This window comes from Hemitrygon akajei, chromosome 9, assembly GCF_048418815.1.
Source record: "Hemitrygon akajei chromosome 9, sHemAka1.3, whole genome shotgun sequence".
Lineage (NCBI taxonomy): Eukaryota > Metazoa > Chordata > Chondrichthyes > Myliobatiformes > Dasyatidae > Hemitrygon > Hemitrygon akajei.
Window position 1 is genome coordinate 82947245 of NC_133132.1, and position 16342 is coordinate 82963586.

The 16342-nt window shown below is 39.1% G+C and overlaps 1 protein-coding gene across 2 annotated transcripts in view; it reads right to left on the minus strand.

The window, feature by feature from the left end:
• Positions 1 to 16342, minus strand: part of ascc3 (activating signal cointegrator 1 complex subunit 3) — a 360447-nt gene that overhangs the window by 107809 nt on the left and 236296 nt on the right. For both annotated transcript variants that reach the window (XM_073056467.1, XM_073056468.1), the window contains exons 31-32: positions 1092 to 1229; positions 885 to 1005 (exon numbers count right to left, since the gene is read on the minus strand). In XM_073056467.1, coding sequence (XP_072912568.1) covers positions 885 to 1005; positions 1092 to 1229 — 259 coding nt within the window. The remainder of the gene's footprint in view (positions 1 to 884; positions 1006 to 1091; positions 1230 to 16342) is intronic.

A 16342-nucleotide genomic window follows, 5' to 3' on the forward strand; every position in this document is an offset into this window, starting at 1 on the left:
TGTTGAGAGATTGAGGAAGGATCTGAATGAAGTGGCATAGATTAGAAGAAGTGGCATAGATCAAAATTATAAGTGGCATAGATAAGGTAGATTGTTAGAAACCTTCTCCCTATAGCAGATGTATGTAAAACTAAAGGAACTAGGCAGGAGGTTGAGGAAAAGCTTTTTCATTGTGATGGCAATTGGGTTTTGCAACACAATGCCTGAATGAGTGGTGGAAGCAGATACTCTCACAATATCTAAGTAGTATTGAAATGAGCAATGGAAACATCAACAGATAGAATGCTATGGTACAAATGCTGGTAAATAGAATTATTCTCAATAGATTAATGATTGGCATGAGCACAAAGCACTGAAGTCTGCTTCTGTACTGTTTGACTCTATGAATATGCCAAATGACTTTAGGCAATTATTTGGAGATGAGGAACAAGTTTCAGATGTTACAAAATCATTGGATCACTGGAAGAAGCAAAACAGAATGTTTTTGTTGCTTGCAGCCAGTGTTGACAACGTGGCAATTGCAAATTGGTTGTTGGAAGATTTAGCTAATTACAATGCGTGGAATGTAATTTTTTTGAAAGATGACTAATTTCATAGATCAACAGTTGGACTTTTAGATAGCTAGCTTGTAGCGCTGTAAGTCTAGAAAGAAGTTAATATCTTCTTCTTGTTTACTTGCACCAGAATTGCTGAATAGGAAGATCCCTTGACTCCAATAAGGCTGAATGCCCAAATGTTGAGCATCACTGAGAAAGCGAAAGCTTTAGCAGGCTTTTTCAATTACTTAATCTCTTTAAATAAAATAATTGGGAAATACTAAGAAAAAACATGTAACAAATATCAGAAGAGAACGAGAAGGTCACCACCACATTTGAGTAGCCCACCTGTAATTGCAAAGTCCACGTAACGTCTTGTTTTTCCATCATAATACTCTGTACCTTTTACAATGACAAGATGAGCAGGGAAATTAACTCCCCAAGCCAAAGTGCTTGTGGCAATAAGAACCTATGAGAGTAAAAGCACAAACAGAATTAAATTCATTTCAACTTTAAAATAATGAAATAAACTGGTTATTATGAGAAGCTGCTCACTTGAATCTTGCAATTGACAAACAGTTCTTCCACATGTTTCCGGTCACACTCATGCAGTCCGGCATGATGTAGTCCAATACCAAAGGCTAAGGTCAGTTTTAGATTAGAATCTCTCACCATCTCAATTATATCATACATCTATAAAGATAAAGAGCAGAACACATTTTAGTTCAAAAATACTTTCTCTGTCACTAGATCCTTAAGGAATCACAATTCTGATTGCTCATTATTTGCTGTTCTTTTTACAGCTGAACAAGTATAGATCCTTTGAAGTTATAATCCTTCATATCACGATTCATTATGCAGTAACTGCAATATAAAAACTCAGAATGAATTGAGACCAGCAATATTTTACATTGTCCCAAAGGGAATTTACTGACTTGTTACAGCATAAAAGGGAAGTATTTTGCCCATTGGGTCAATAACAGCACCCAGCAGACCAAACTTATTACCCGGTAATCTCATTCTCTTTCCTTTTCAATGAACCTGCAAATTTATTTACCCAAAACATATCATCAGCACCTTTTTGGTTCTTGTGCCACTTTTGTATACCAAAGGGTGGTTCAAAAGTCAGTTAACTTCTATGGATATTCTAGGGAGATAGGAGGAAAATGAAGCAGAGTGAAAATCCAAGTGATCCATGTGAAAGGCCATAGACACAGTATCCGACAATCGGTATTAAGCCTGAGTCCCTGGAACTGCAAGGAAGGCAATTGTGATAGTATTCCTATCCGAGATCGCCTATGCGTTAATAAAATTATTTTACAATTCCACCCACTGATACATTAACATACACAAGTTTCTGGACAAATAGGCTCAAATGGAGAAACATTTAGGAATGAGTTAAGTACTTCAACACATATTCTGTTGTATAGCTACAAACTTTTACTCCTGGTTTTCCTAGAGTGGTTCTGTTAGAGTTGAAGGCAGTCTCTCAGATTTCTGCATTGATTGCTGATATGCTTAGCTAATATCCTCTGGGTTTTGAAGACAGACTACTCTATCTATCAGGGATATAATCAATCATTTTGTCAATGAAACAAACAAAATTGGACCAACTCTCTTTTTCCTGTATCTTGATATTTTGAACTTGGCAGTTATGGAAATCGTGGAAGCACTAACAATAATCTTTTTATATTCTACTTATTCTATAATGATTCCCACTAATTAGAAGGTAACAAGTATAACCCACAATAGAAATATTGGAATCATAGTTATGAAAGAGGCAATAAGGTATTTTGATGTAAAAATTTCAATAAGGTTTTACAAAGCAGATTCAATCATACAGTATAATGTGTTAAATACTGGTATGAAATGACGATTCATTAAAAAAACCCAGAAATGAATGGGTCACTTTTGGGTTGGGAGGCAGTGTGTAACCATCCTCTTTCTAATACATCACCACAAACAACGGCATAAATACTGCTCCCTCCTCACTGGGTAAGGATTAATTCTTTCAGCACAGATTATTCTATTTTCATTTACATACATTGATTGTGGCCATTCTTTCCTGTATGCAATACCCAAGGATCTGTCATGCAAATTGTAAAAGTTCCTAGTAGAGAGGCTGCTACCTGCTTAATGAATCTGCTGTGTTGTTAATAGCAGGAAACCCAGGCTGCTGCTAGGAGACAGTTATGTGTTTGCATTAATCATCACTACTGTAGCTCCAGACGAATCTAAACTTTTCTAACCCATGCATAACTATAACAATAAGTAAATAATGTGTTGCCAAAGAACTTTTATAAAAATAGCAATGTTGTTTTGAAAAAAAATCATTGCAGAAATATAATTATGCAGTTAAACATAAGAGATGCATGGAATAATTATCACATTATCAAGGTTAGACTGGGAGTAAGATACTGCAATGTTTATTAATCATTAATTACTGCACAATTTAAGTACACTGCTATTAACTAATTAATCATTAGGATATTATTATGAACATCAAGAAGATGATTGGAGATAAACTGTGAAACCCACATCACACCAGAGAATCCTATTTTCACGCTCACTAAATTCTTATTGCTGTTCTCCAATAGCTTATCCTTCACCATTTACATACTCTCCTTGGCAACATCATCTGAAAACAGCATTTTACTTTTCAAAAGAAAACTGATTATATCCAGTCTTAGCTCAGAAACAGTCTTATTGAACCTCTTTCATTGTTGGTATGTTGGACAAGAAAATGAGAGCAAAAATTTTTTCAATTAATTACTGGTAATACTTTAACTATTTTCCTTGCATTCTATTGCAAAATCCATACCTTAATCACTGACATTATCAAGCTAGGTATCTAATACAAATAAGTCATAGGCTTTCCACCCCTTTCAGTGCCTTGAATAGTGACATGATAAAACTCCCTTTTGTTAAAGATATCAATTGCCAGATACATTTGCAATGCAGAACATTATTGCCAATGAACAGTCCAAGCCTGGACGTTCTCCAGGATTTATTGCAAGCCAGTTTGAACTCCTTTATTACCAGCGGAATTGTGGGAAAAGAAGTGAGAAATTAGAATGGGCTAATCATATTACAAAGATTATTGATTGGTCCCAGTTTCAATTTTATGATCAAGACACTATCATGAGAAGTTGGGCCAAGGATGTTGCCTGAGGAATCCTTGCAGTGCTATGCTGAATTTGCTGAATTAACCCCCCCCCCCAACACACACACATATCAATGACCACAGTACCTTTTGTGCTATGCTTGATTCTAGTTGCATGTTTTTCTTAACTGACCAGTTTTACTAGGCCTCTCGTACTGTAGTCAATTAATTGCTCAAATGCTGCCTTGATGTCAAAAGGCAGTCACCTCTACTTCAGCTGATCTTTTTGCCCTTGCATGGATAATCATATCCATGAGGTCTGAAACAAAATAGTACTTGTGCAAGCTACTGCTGAGTAGATTATTGGGAGTAGAAGGCAAATAATAAACTTTTGATGGTTCCTTCCATTATTTTGTCACTGATTAGTCTGAGAGTCAGATAATTGGATGGAACACAGGAAGAGTCATACAACACACAAGCTGTGTTACAGAATTGACAGGGAAGTAATCACCTTCAACAACCTCCAAATGACATATTATTGAACCACCTACTATTAGATTCATGGGGGTCATTGATAGTATGCTGCTTTAAAACATAGGGAACTGATCAGGTTCATGTACCTAAGGGACTCCAGTAGTAGTTTAGTGCTAGACTAAAAAGTCTTAGCAAAATGTTCATAATGCAGCAGGTTACCAAGAAAGAAAACTGAATGGCCTAAGCTTTTAGTTCAGTGTAGCTTAGCGATTAGGAACTTAGTCAAAAATTAATCATTTCCTAAATCCCCAAATATACAGATATATACTGTCAAAATAAATAGAAGAGTAACACAAGACCTGAATTAGTGCAATTGTAACAACACTCTTATTAACATCAGAAGCCCAACTACCATCAGAAGCATATGCTCCCTTAATCCACTTTGCAGTGTATAGACAGACAGACATACTTTATTGATCCCGAGGGAAATTGGGTTTCGTTACAGCCGCACCAACCAAGAATAGTGAAGAAATATAGCAATAGAAAACCATAAATAATAAGTTAATCATGCCAAGAGGTAATAAGTCCAGGACCAGCCTATTGGCTCAGGGTGTCTGACATCCCGAGGGAGGAGTTGTAAAGCTTGATGGCCACAGGCAGGAATGACTTCCTATGACGCTCAGTGTTACATCTCGGTAGAATGAGTCTCTGGCTGAAAGTACTCCTGTGCCTAACCAGCACATTATGGAGTGGATGGGAGTCATTGTCCAAGTTGGCATGTAACTTGGACAGCATCCTCTTTTTAGACACCACCATCAGAGAGTCCAGTTCCACCTCCACAACATCACTGGCCTTACAAATGAGTCTGTTGATTCTGTTGGTGTCTGCTACCCTCAGCCTGCTGCCCCAGCACACAACAGCAAACATGATAGCACTGGCCACCACAGCCTCATAGAACATCCTCAGCATCGTCCGGCAGATGTTAAAGGACCTCAGTCTCCTCAGGAAATAGAGTTGGTTCTGACCCTTCTTGTAGACAGCTTCAGTGTTCTTTGACCAGTCCAGTTTATTGTCAATTCGTATCCCCAGGTATTTGTAATCCTCCACCATGTCCACACTGACCCCTTGGATGGAAACAGGGGTCACCGGTACCTTAGCCCTCCTCAGGTCCACCACCAGCTCCTTAGTCTTTTTCACATTAAGCTGCAGATGATTCTGCTCGCACCATGTGACAAAGTTTCCCACCGTAGCCCTGTAGTCAGCCTCATCTCCCTTGCTGATGCATCCAACTATGGCAGAGTCATCAGAAAACTTCTGAAGATGGCAAGACTCTGTGCTGTAGTTGGAGTCCGAGGTGTAGATGGTGAAGAGAAAGGGAGACAGGACAGTCCTCTGTGGAGCCCCAGTGCTGCTGACCACTCTGTCTGACACACAGTGTTGCAAGCGCACATACTGCGGTCTGCTAGTCAGGTAATCAATAATCCATGACACCAGGGAAGCATCCACCTGCATCACTGTCAGCTTCTTACCCAGCAGAGCAAGGCAGATTGTGTTGAACGCACTGGAGAAGTCAAAAAACATGATCCTCACAGTGCTCGCTGGCTTGTCCAGGTGGGCGTAGACACGGTTCAGCAGGTAGACGATGGCATCCTCAACTCCTAGTCGGGGCTGATAGGTGAACTGGAGGGGGTCTAAGTGTGGCCTAACCATAGGCCGGAGCTGCTCTAGAACAAGTCTCTCCAGGGTCTTCATGATGTGGGAGGTCAATGCCACCAGTCTGTAGTCATTGGAGCCACTGGGGCGCAACGTCTTCGGTACAGGAATGAGGCAGGACGTTTTCCACAGCACAGGAAGCCTCTGAAGACTCAGGCTCAGGTTGAAGACATGGTGAAGTACTCCACAAAGCTGGTAGTTCGATCACATAGTAGTAATGCTATATGTACTACTCCACATAGTAGTAGTTCGATCACTCGAATCGAGTACGGTGTTCTCTAAAGGGGTTGTTTATTGGTGGGTCATTGGTGGCTGTAGAAGCAAATCTAAGATCCACATAACGAGGATGTTAGGGTGGATTCCCTTACTGGAGAAGACCCGTGTGTAATTTTGTTTAGTGTGGGGAAGCTGATGAACGATAAGATACCACATGGTCCCATGACAAATTGGAGTCAAGGCTCAGTAGCATGGAGTACAAGAAGACTGGGGACCCTTCACTGCTGTAGCCTTCCTCTCGCCTTGCAATTGTCTTTTACCAGCTCCACAGCCGAGGTGTTGATTGGATTGTTATTTATCTGGAACCTCCCCCTTGACCTTAGAGCCATGGCTGACCCTACTAAGAGCAAAGTGCCAGATAGCTAAATTCCAGTTGGCATCACTCCAGGAATATTAGGAACTTACAAGCCTCGTATATTAGCTGAAGATACACAGTAGAATGACTCAGGTTATTTGATAGCACTCTCAATTCAGAGGAGCAGAGAGCACCATCTTCCTGCACGTGAAACATTTGAGATTTGCACACACATGGTTGTCAACATGTCAAAATCTTAGAACCAACATCCCAACAACATGCAAGAGTATCTCACAAGACATTGCATATAACATGGTTAAACACATCTAGAGTTGCAGTAAAAGCTAGCTTGTTCAGTATCACCATCCAAAAATGAAGTTCCCAAAGATGTCTGAACCTGATCACTTTTTAATGTTTTATGCCATCACATTACCTGTTCCAAAGTCAATGCTATAGCCAGTTAAGAGCTGTTTCTCCTAAGCAGGTTTTATTAGCAATAACTTCAATAATTAGCAGACTCTGAGATGTCACTTTTTGGAGGAAACTTAACTACTTTTTCCAAAGTCATTTTAATATCTTAGAATATTACAATTCACACATGGATACTCCATTTTCAAGGATAAGTTGTTATTTAGATATATGGCTGCTATTCCATGGGAAGCATCTAGGGGCATCTTGTTGATGGCTTGGAAGAATTCCAATTTTTGTGCATCATTTACAGTTGTAAGGAAAAGGTTTGTGAACCCATTGCAATTACAGTACCTGGTTTTCTGCATAAGTACTCATCAAATGTGGTCTGATCTTCATCTAAGTCACAATAATAGACAAACATAAATAGCCTAAACTAATAACACACTAACAATTGTACTTCTTCTCATCAACACTGAGTACACCATTTAAACAATCATAATCTAGATTCAAAAACATATGTGAACCTCTGGGGTAAAACCTTTTACAAAAGCTATTTGGAGTCAGGTGTTCCAATCAATGGAATGAGATTGGAGGTGCCTTGTCCTATAAAAAGACACACCAAGTCAGGTTACTGATGGAGCCTGCTCTTCTCAAGAAATATCTGTTTATGTAAATTATGCCTCAATCAAAACAACTTTCAGAGGACTTTAGAAGAAGAACTGTAGAGATGCTTTAAGCTGGAAAAGACTACAGAAGCATTTCTAAAGTGTTCATCCATCAGCACCAAGTGAAACTGTTTACAAATGGAGGAAATTCAGTAGTGTTGTTACTCACCCTAGCGGTGGGTGTCCTACAAAGATTGCACCAAGAGCACAACGTGCAATGCTGAAAGAGGTGCAAAAGAACCCAAGGGTAACAGCAAAGGACCTGGAGAAATCTATAGAACTTGCTAAAGTCTCTGTTCAGCTGCCCATTATAAGAAAAACACATAAATGATGTTCATGGAAGGACACCACTGAAGAAACCTCTGCACTTCAAAACAAAAACATTGGTACACATCTCAAGTTTGCAGAAGATCACCTGGCTGTCCCACAATGCTTCTGGGACAATGTTCTCCAACAGATTTTGGCAGAAATGCACACTGCTATGTTTGGAGGAAAAAGGGCACTGCACACAAACACAAAAACCTCATCCCAACTGTGAAGCATGGTGGAAGGAGCATCATGGTTTGGGGCTGCTTTGCTGCCTCAGGGCCTGGACAGCTTGCAATCATTGAGGGAACAATGAATTCAAGACTGTATGAAAGCATTTTACAAGAGAATATCAGGATAGCGGCCCATCACCTGAAGTTTAATAGATGTTGGATGATGCCACAAGATAATGATCAGAAACACAAAAGTAAATCAACAACAAAATGGTCTAAAAAGAAAAAAATTGTGGTTTGTAATGGCCAAGTCAGAGTCCAGACCTTAACCTAATTGAGATGCTGTGATATAACCTGAAGAGGTTCTGTTCATGCAAGGTATCCCAGAAATATTAGTGAAGTGAAACAGTTTCTTATGTGTAAAATTCCTCCTCGCCATTGTGCAAGTCTGATCAGCAGCTACAGAAAATGTTTGGTGGAGGTTATTGCTGCTAGAGGAGACTATACCATTTGTTAAATACAAGGGTTCACATACTTTTTCCAGCCTGGACTATGAATGATTTAACAATGCGTTCAATAAAGACATGAAAAATACAATTGTTTGTGTGTTATTAGTTTAGGCAGATTGTGTTTGTCTATTATTGTGACTTAGATGAAGATCAGACCACATTTTACGAGTATTGAACAGAAAACTAGGTAGCTGCAAAGGGTTTGCAAACTTTTTCTTGCAATATATATCTAATGTAATAGGTCACTTGAAAGGGTACAAGATGACATGATCAAATTGGAGATTCTAATCTAATTTAGATTGAATTAGATTAGATTCAACTTTATTGTCATTGTGCCGAGTACAGACACAAAGCCAATGAAATGCAGTTAGCATCTAACCAGAAATGCAAAGAATAGTGTTATTTACAAAATAACTGCGAATAAAAAGTAAGTGCTACAGCAAACAGATATAAAAGTACTGAGACAGGACAATATGGGTGCAATACTGCTTAGCACTGTGATGTGAGGTTCAGCAGGGTCACAGCCTCAGGGAAGAAGCTCTTCCTGTGCCTGCTGGTGTAGGAATGGAGGCTCCTGTAGCACCTACCAGACAGGAGGACAGTAAGAAGTCCATGGTTTTGTTTAATCTTTTGTCCAGGATTATATATTTCTAGAAGCTAATCATTTAAGTTTTACCTCTTCTATGTTGTATTGTGCAGTGTATGGTCAGTATGCTGATGCTTGCATCAAATTAATTAATTGGATTCTGATTTCAAAGCATTTGAGATGAAGAAGCAGATGTCTGGAAATAATGCTAATTTGGCTTTTTACCAATATGAAATAAAATAGATATGTAAATGGTGTATTGTTGCACAAAACTAAAAGTTTTGTATTTTCAGAAAACACAACAGCTTACACTCAGCACAATACTACCTGTTCAGAATTAAAACTAATGCGTGCTATGCATCACACACAAAACATTAAATGTCCTAGGGTGTATTTATTTACACACATGATTTTATGATCTATGAAACTGTGAAAAGAAGTAGTACACCATATGAGGCACATTGAAATTACCATGGCATTTGTAATAGTTATAGTATTAGGATGATGCTAAAAACCATATATTTTATTAACTGTTTATAATAAAGTCCACGTTATGGATTTTGAGTCCATGCTGTATAAATATGTTATGTGCATTCATATACAAATGCATCAGCTGCATAGTTTGAAGAATATTTTGCTCGGATGAATTCTTGACAAATCCAACTTATTGCACTTTTGTTTGTTCCAGAATCTATTTTTATTGCCTCTAAAAACATCAACTTAAATTGTAGCCATAGGAATTAACATAATTAAATTGTAGTTAAAATCACCCCTTTGCTAATTGTTTTCCAAAGATGTGTCAAGGAAAATAAACTACAAACTGATGAACAAGTTCCTAACATTTTCTTCTGCAACCAAATATCATTTTACCCCAGGAATTGCTAGCCTTGTGGTTATGAAGCACATCATGGAAACCAGCTGCTCCTCCATAGACTCTGTCTATTCTTCTCACTCCCTTGATAAAGCAGGCAGCACTCAAATATCCCACCATCCTAGACATTCACTCTTTTCCTCCTCCTACAGGGCAGAAGACACAAAGGCCTGAAAGCACATACTAGAAGGCCAAGGACAGCTTCTATCCTGCTATTACCCTATTATGACTCTTGACCTCACAATATAATGCATCGTGACCATGCACCTTAACTGTCTACATGCAGACCACTTTCTCTTTTCTGCAACACTTTATTTTGTCATCTGTTATTCTTTTACTTTGTACTACCTCAATGCACTGCTGTAATGAATTGGTCTGTACAGATCAGAATCAGGTTTATTATCACCAGCATGTGTTGTGAAATCTTTTAACTTAGCAGAAGCAGTTAATATAGAAGAAGAAAGTAAATAAATAAATCAAATTCAGGTGTGTCCCCCTTTCCGAACGTTCGCTTTTACGAAAGACCTACATTAGTATCTGTTTTCGCTAACCAAAAGAGGATTTTCACTTTATGAAAATAGACGCCCACTTTAAACTTGTGTTTACCCTGAAAAAGACTACCATGACCATGAAGCCTTGCACGGGCAGGTGTGTGCACATGCGTGTACGTGCCGATTTTTTTCTATAAATTGGTTTTGGCTCAATCTTCCCGATTCTGGTAAGCGAAACTACACTGTACGTACATTATTTCTACTTTATATAGGCTCTGTATTTATCATATCATTCCTGCTTTTACTATATGTTAGTGTTATTTTAGGTTTTATGTGCCATTTGGTATGATTTGGTAGGTTATTTTTTGGGTCTGGGAATGCTCAAAATTTTTCCCATATAAATTGATGGTAATTGCTTCTTCACTTTATGCCATTTCAGCTTACGAACGGTTTCATAGGAACGCTGTACCTTCGGATAGCAGGTGAAACCCTGTACAGTATATGTATAATGAACAGATTAAAAATCGTGCAAAAGCAGAAATTTTATATATATATATATATATATATATGACGTGAGGTAGTGTTCATGGGATCAATGTCCATTTTGGAATCAGATGACAGAGGGGAAGAAGCTGTTCCTGAATCGTTGAGTGTGTGCCTTCAGGCTTCTGTATCTCCTACCTGATAATAACAGTAAGAAAAGGGCAAGCCCTGGGTGCTGGGCATCCTTAATAATGGATGGTATGCAAGATAAGTTTTTCACCATACCTTGATGCATGTGACAATAATAAACCAATTTACCAATACCAGTGATACATCACATGATAAACCCTTAATGCCCTCAGGGCCAACATTTTTATATCATCAGCATCATCCACATCTTAATTAGCAATGGCATGTAAAAAAAAAAGACACTGCCAAATTAACAAACTGCACAACCTAATTCTTTTCAACAATGATGGCAAAGTTTTCAAGTTGACTCAACAGACATTTAGCTCTCTTATTAGAACAATGTTCCAAGCTGACAATACTGATCATTTAATTTTCATCATCATTTCAAATCATTATAAATTTAAGATTTCAGATGCAGGACAAAATGCTGGTTGTAAGATTTGATAATTTTTATTAATACTTAATCTGAAATTGCTGAAAACAACTATGAAAGAAAAACAATTTCAAAAACCTTTGGTTGCTGGAAATCTGAATGCAAGGTCTTTCCATAGACGTTGTCTGACTTGTTGAAAGCTTCCCCACCATCTTCTGTTTTTATTTGGAATTTGAATCAGGCCTATGGGATGCTAGGCTTCATTAACAGGGGGATTGAGTTCAAGAGTAGAGAGGTCATGTTGCAACTCTACAAATCTCTGGTGAGACTGTACTTAAGAGTATTGTGTTCAATTCTGGTCACCTCATTTTAGGATGTTGCCTGGTTTGGAGAACAAGTCATATGAAGCAAGGTTAGCAGAGCTGGGACTTTTCTCTTTGGAGCGTAGAAGAATGAGAGGAGACTTGATAGAGGTCTACAAGATTATAAGAGGCATAGATAGGGTGGATAGTCAGAACCTGTTTCCCAGGGCATCAATAGCTAACACCAGAGGGCACATGTACAAAATTAAGGGAGGGAAGTTTAGGAGAGACACCAGGGGTAAGTTAGTTAGTTAGTTTTTTTTTTACACAGAGGGTTGTGAGTTCCTGGAATGACTTGCCAGGGATGGTGGTGGAGGCTAAAACATCAGGGGTATTTAAGAACCTCTTGGACAGGCACATGGATGAAAGAAAAATGGAGGGTTATGGGGTAGTGTGGGTGTAGTACTTTTTTTTAAGGATTATATGTGTCAGCACAACATGGAGGGCTGAAGGGCCTGTACTGTGCTGTAGTGTTCTATGGTTCTATAGTTAGTATCACTGGTATGTTAAAAAAAAGAGAGAGAGAGAGACACACACACACACACACAAACACACACACACACACACACACAGAGGTAGGGAGGGTGAGATGGGAATAAAATGAGTGGAAACAGGTTATTAACTGAGGTAGGAAGAATAGAAAAATAGAATTTTACTTAAATGGACAGCATCTATAGAATGCAGCTGCACAGAGGGATCAGGCTAAACGTGCATGAAATGCAGAAAATAGACACATGGAATTGTTTGCCTTATCTTAAGGAGGATAGAGCACAAAAAGAGACAGCTTGCTACAATCCAGTCTAGACTAGTGATTCCAAATGGGGTGGCAACATGTCTCAAGAGGGCATTAGGGGAAACAGAAGTCATTGGGGGGGGGGGGGGGTAGAAATAAGTGGCACCTTAGCTTGAAGCACGAGACCTGACTGACCGTTAGTAGAACAGACACTTCCAATAAAAAAAAGGATGAGACAGTGGAAAACAGGAAGAACCACAGCTCTGCAGGCAGTGAGCAACTCGTCGTCACAACACGCCTGAAACTCGGTAATCTCATCCGACCTTAACCTTATTGAGAATGCAGAAATTAGTAACCAGGGTGCCCAGTAGTTTCTCTTAATTCGCGGCACAGAACAAGTTCATGCAATTCGACAATTGGTAAGTCAAATAAACTCTCAACTTTCTCTATAGATCTATGGAAAACAGGTTGTGCTACAACACAATGCTGGCCGGAACCAAACAGTGAAATAAAGCCAATCAGTAAACTTGCCAACCCCAAGGTTTCCTCGAAGTGTTCAAAGTGACCTTGGCTTCACATGTGCGATCAAGAACCATCTTCGGGGGTTATGAGACCTTGTGCGATTAGTCAATCACACTAACAGGAATAGTATAAAAAGTAGCTTGCTGAACACCAGCTCTATCCTGACAAACATTCAGATTCCAATCTGAATCCTTGTCAACATAATTTTTGCTGTTGTGATTGTCTTCATCTTCGGCTTGCTGCTCCTTTACGTGCTGCTACCATCCTACCATCTGTGCCAACTCACTGCCCTCGTCAACATCCGATAGGCATTCCCAGTTTGCATTAATTTTTTATTTTAATTTAGCCCCGTTAAGGATGGATAAAAACATATGGCGCAAACTCTATGAGTCCGAAGGCAGTGGAGCCTGAATTCTAATCCTGCTAAGAAACAGAAACTCCATAAAGTGTGTCAATACAATATTACCTACCTGGCGTATGGCTTTATTCCACTGCAGTCAGCTTAGCAACACACCATATGATTTATTTGTAATACTGTACTGTCTAATATAGCCATGAAACCATCAAAATTGCAGGAACATTTCCGTAAAAGACACCCTGAAAAGGCTACTTAAGGTATTACTCAGCCGCAGATGAAAGAAACATTTGAAAAATGTTGCACTCGAGTCATTTGCCAAGAAAGCTAAAAATTACCATGCTAGTGGTCTCATTGCTTCTTATAACATTTCCAAAATAACAGCAAAGTGCAGAAAATCTCATATAATTGGTGAAAGATTAATAATGCCTGCTGTATCAGAAGTGCTCACCACTGCTCTCAAAGTGGATACCAGTATTTTAAAATCAATTCCTCTGAGTAATAACTCATCATAATGATGAAACGAGTGAAGACATTAAGTATCAACTATGCACAAAGCTACAAAATAAAAGTTGGGATACAACTGGATGAGTCAACTGTGCGAGACAATGAGGCATTGTTAACGGCATATGTATGGTTTATCAAAAATGGAAAAGTTTATGACGACATTCTCTTTTGTAAAAAGTTAAAAATATATCAATGGAGAATCAATCTACAGCGAGCTCAAAACGTATATTGAGGATAAAAGTATTCTGACTTGGACCATAGTTTCTTGTGCAACAGATGGAGCACTATATATGGCAGGTCGTCATGCAGGTTTAGTGGCATTTATGAAAAAGTAAATTCCAAGTCTGTTTGCAATCCATTGTGTAATTCATTGTCAACATCTTGCAGCCAAAAACCTCAGCCAGCAACATTTTTCAAGCATGACTCTTGCAATATCTGCTATTTACAAAATTAAAGTTCATCCATTAAATAGCAGAACATTTTGCCAGTTATGCAAGATAATAATGAAGAGGAATGCTTGCTTCTTCACACTGAAGTGTGTTGGTTGTGAAAAGGCTGCTACGTTGATCTTTTTGACACTGGTTGAATTTTTCCTCAAAGCCAACAAGAGCTTGGGAAACAAGTTTGAACCTCTAAGTGGGGACGTAGCATACCTAGCTAATCTGTATGACAAAATAAACATTCTAAATATGAAACTGCAAGGTGAGAATTTCAATTTAATCCATGCAAGAAGTGCAGTGTCCAATTTTATTGAAAATTGGAAACATATAAGCAAAACATTGGGTGATGAATGTTTTCAGTTTCCCTGCATGCAAAATATGGCACTCTGTTTCATAAACAGTGATTTGCAAGAGTACTACTTACACCTGCAGTCACTGAAGAAGGATTTTCAGAATTGATTCAAGGATTTAATTACACTGGCCAGAACTTACGGATAATTCAAAGATTTGAATGATCTGGAAATTCTGGACTGGGTAATTAACCCATTTCTTAGCAAGGTGGAAGAACAGGAAGAGAACTTGCAAGAAGAAATTATCAAAATTTGGAATAATGAAGAAGCAAAAATGCTTATCAAAACTGTTGGCTTTTGTGGTACGTGGCTACAGCGTCATATGAAGTTTCCTGGTCTTGGGCGAAGAGTCAAACTGCTCTTCATTGCATTTCCATGTGTATCTTTTCTCTGGTTGTTGAATTTAGTGTTCAGATTAATTCAATCCTGGGAGCTTGGTCTGACTCTATATTTCAACCATCAAGGTTCAGAAATTAGATCACCTGGTGCTATACCAGTACCACACCATTAAAACTGTATTTACCTGGAAATGAATGCAATAATAATCATTTGTAAGCCATGATTTTATCTAACCTTTGCCCAATTTTTGTGTCAGACTTGACTTCCCACAAGCAATGCTCATTTTTGAGAATTGAAATAAATTCAAGTAGATCTAGGAGAGACTAAATGCTGCACACTCCATGATAGCATAGTGATTAGCCCGACGCCATTATAGCACAGAGTGCTGGAGTTCAGAGTTCAATTCCGGCACTGTCTGCAATGAGTTTATATGCTCTCCCCATGACCGTGTGGGTCTCCTCTGGTTACTCTGGTTTCCTCTCTCACTCTAAAGTCAATTAGTAGAAGTTAACAGTTAAATTGTCCTGTGATTAGGTTAGGGTTAAGTAGCTGGGTTGTTGGGCAGCATGGCTAATTGGTTGGGACGAGTCTGTTCCACCCTGTAGCACTAAATAAACAAATAAATAAATAAAATTTTACAGTAAAGCACTTGCTTGTTATTCCACCAAGGCTTCTTTACTTACTGTTGATTATTTATATCCTGTCCTAATTTATGATTAGAAAAAAAGCATGAAGGAGGTGTGGGATGGGATGAAGATCATCACCGGATGCGGTGCAAAGCCGGGGGCAAACATAAGTGGAGATGTGGAGAAAGCAAACCAGCTGAACAACTTCTTCAATAGGTTCGACAGCACAATCTCATCCTCACCACAGAACTCCACACCAGGCTTGTCTTTCTACTCGTCCTCCCTCTTACTTCCCTCACAGGAAAATAGCCACTCACAGGAAACCTTGCCCACGCCCAGGATTACGGCTGCACAGGTGGAAGGTCAACTGAGGAAGATCTGTACCAGCAAGGCGGCTGGACCGGATGGAGTATCCCCACGATTACTGAGGGCCTGTGTGACTGAGCTGGGAGAACCACTACAGCGCATCTTCAACATGAGCCTGGAGCAGAGAAGAGTACCCAGACAGTGGAAAACATCCTGTATTGTCCCGGTACCGAAGAAACCACAACCAAAGGAGTTGAATGACTTCAGACCTGTTACCTTGACGTCGCACGTGATGAAGACCATGGAGAAGCTGATAATACAGAATCTGAGGCCACAAACCAGGCACGC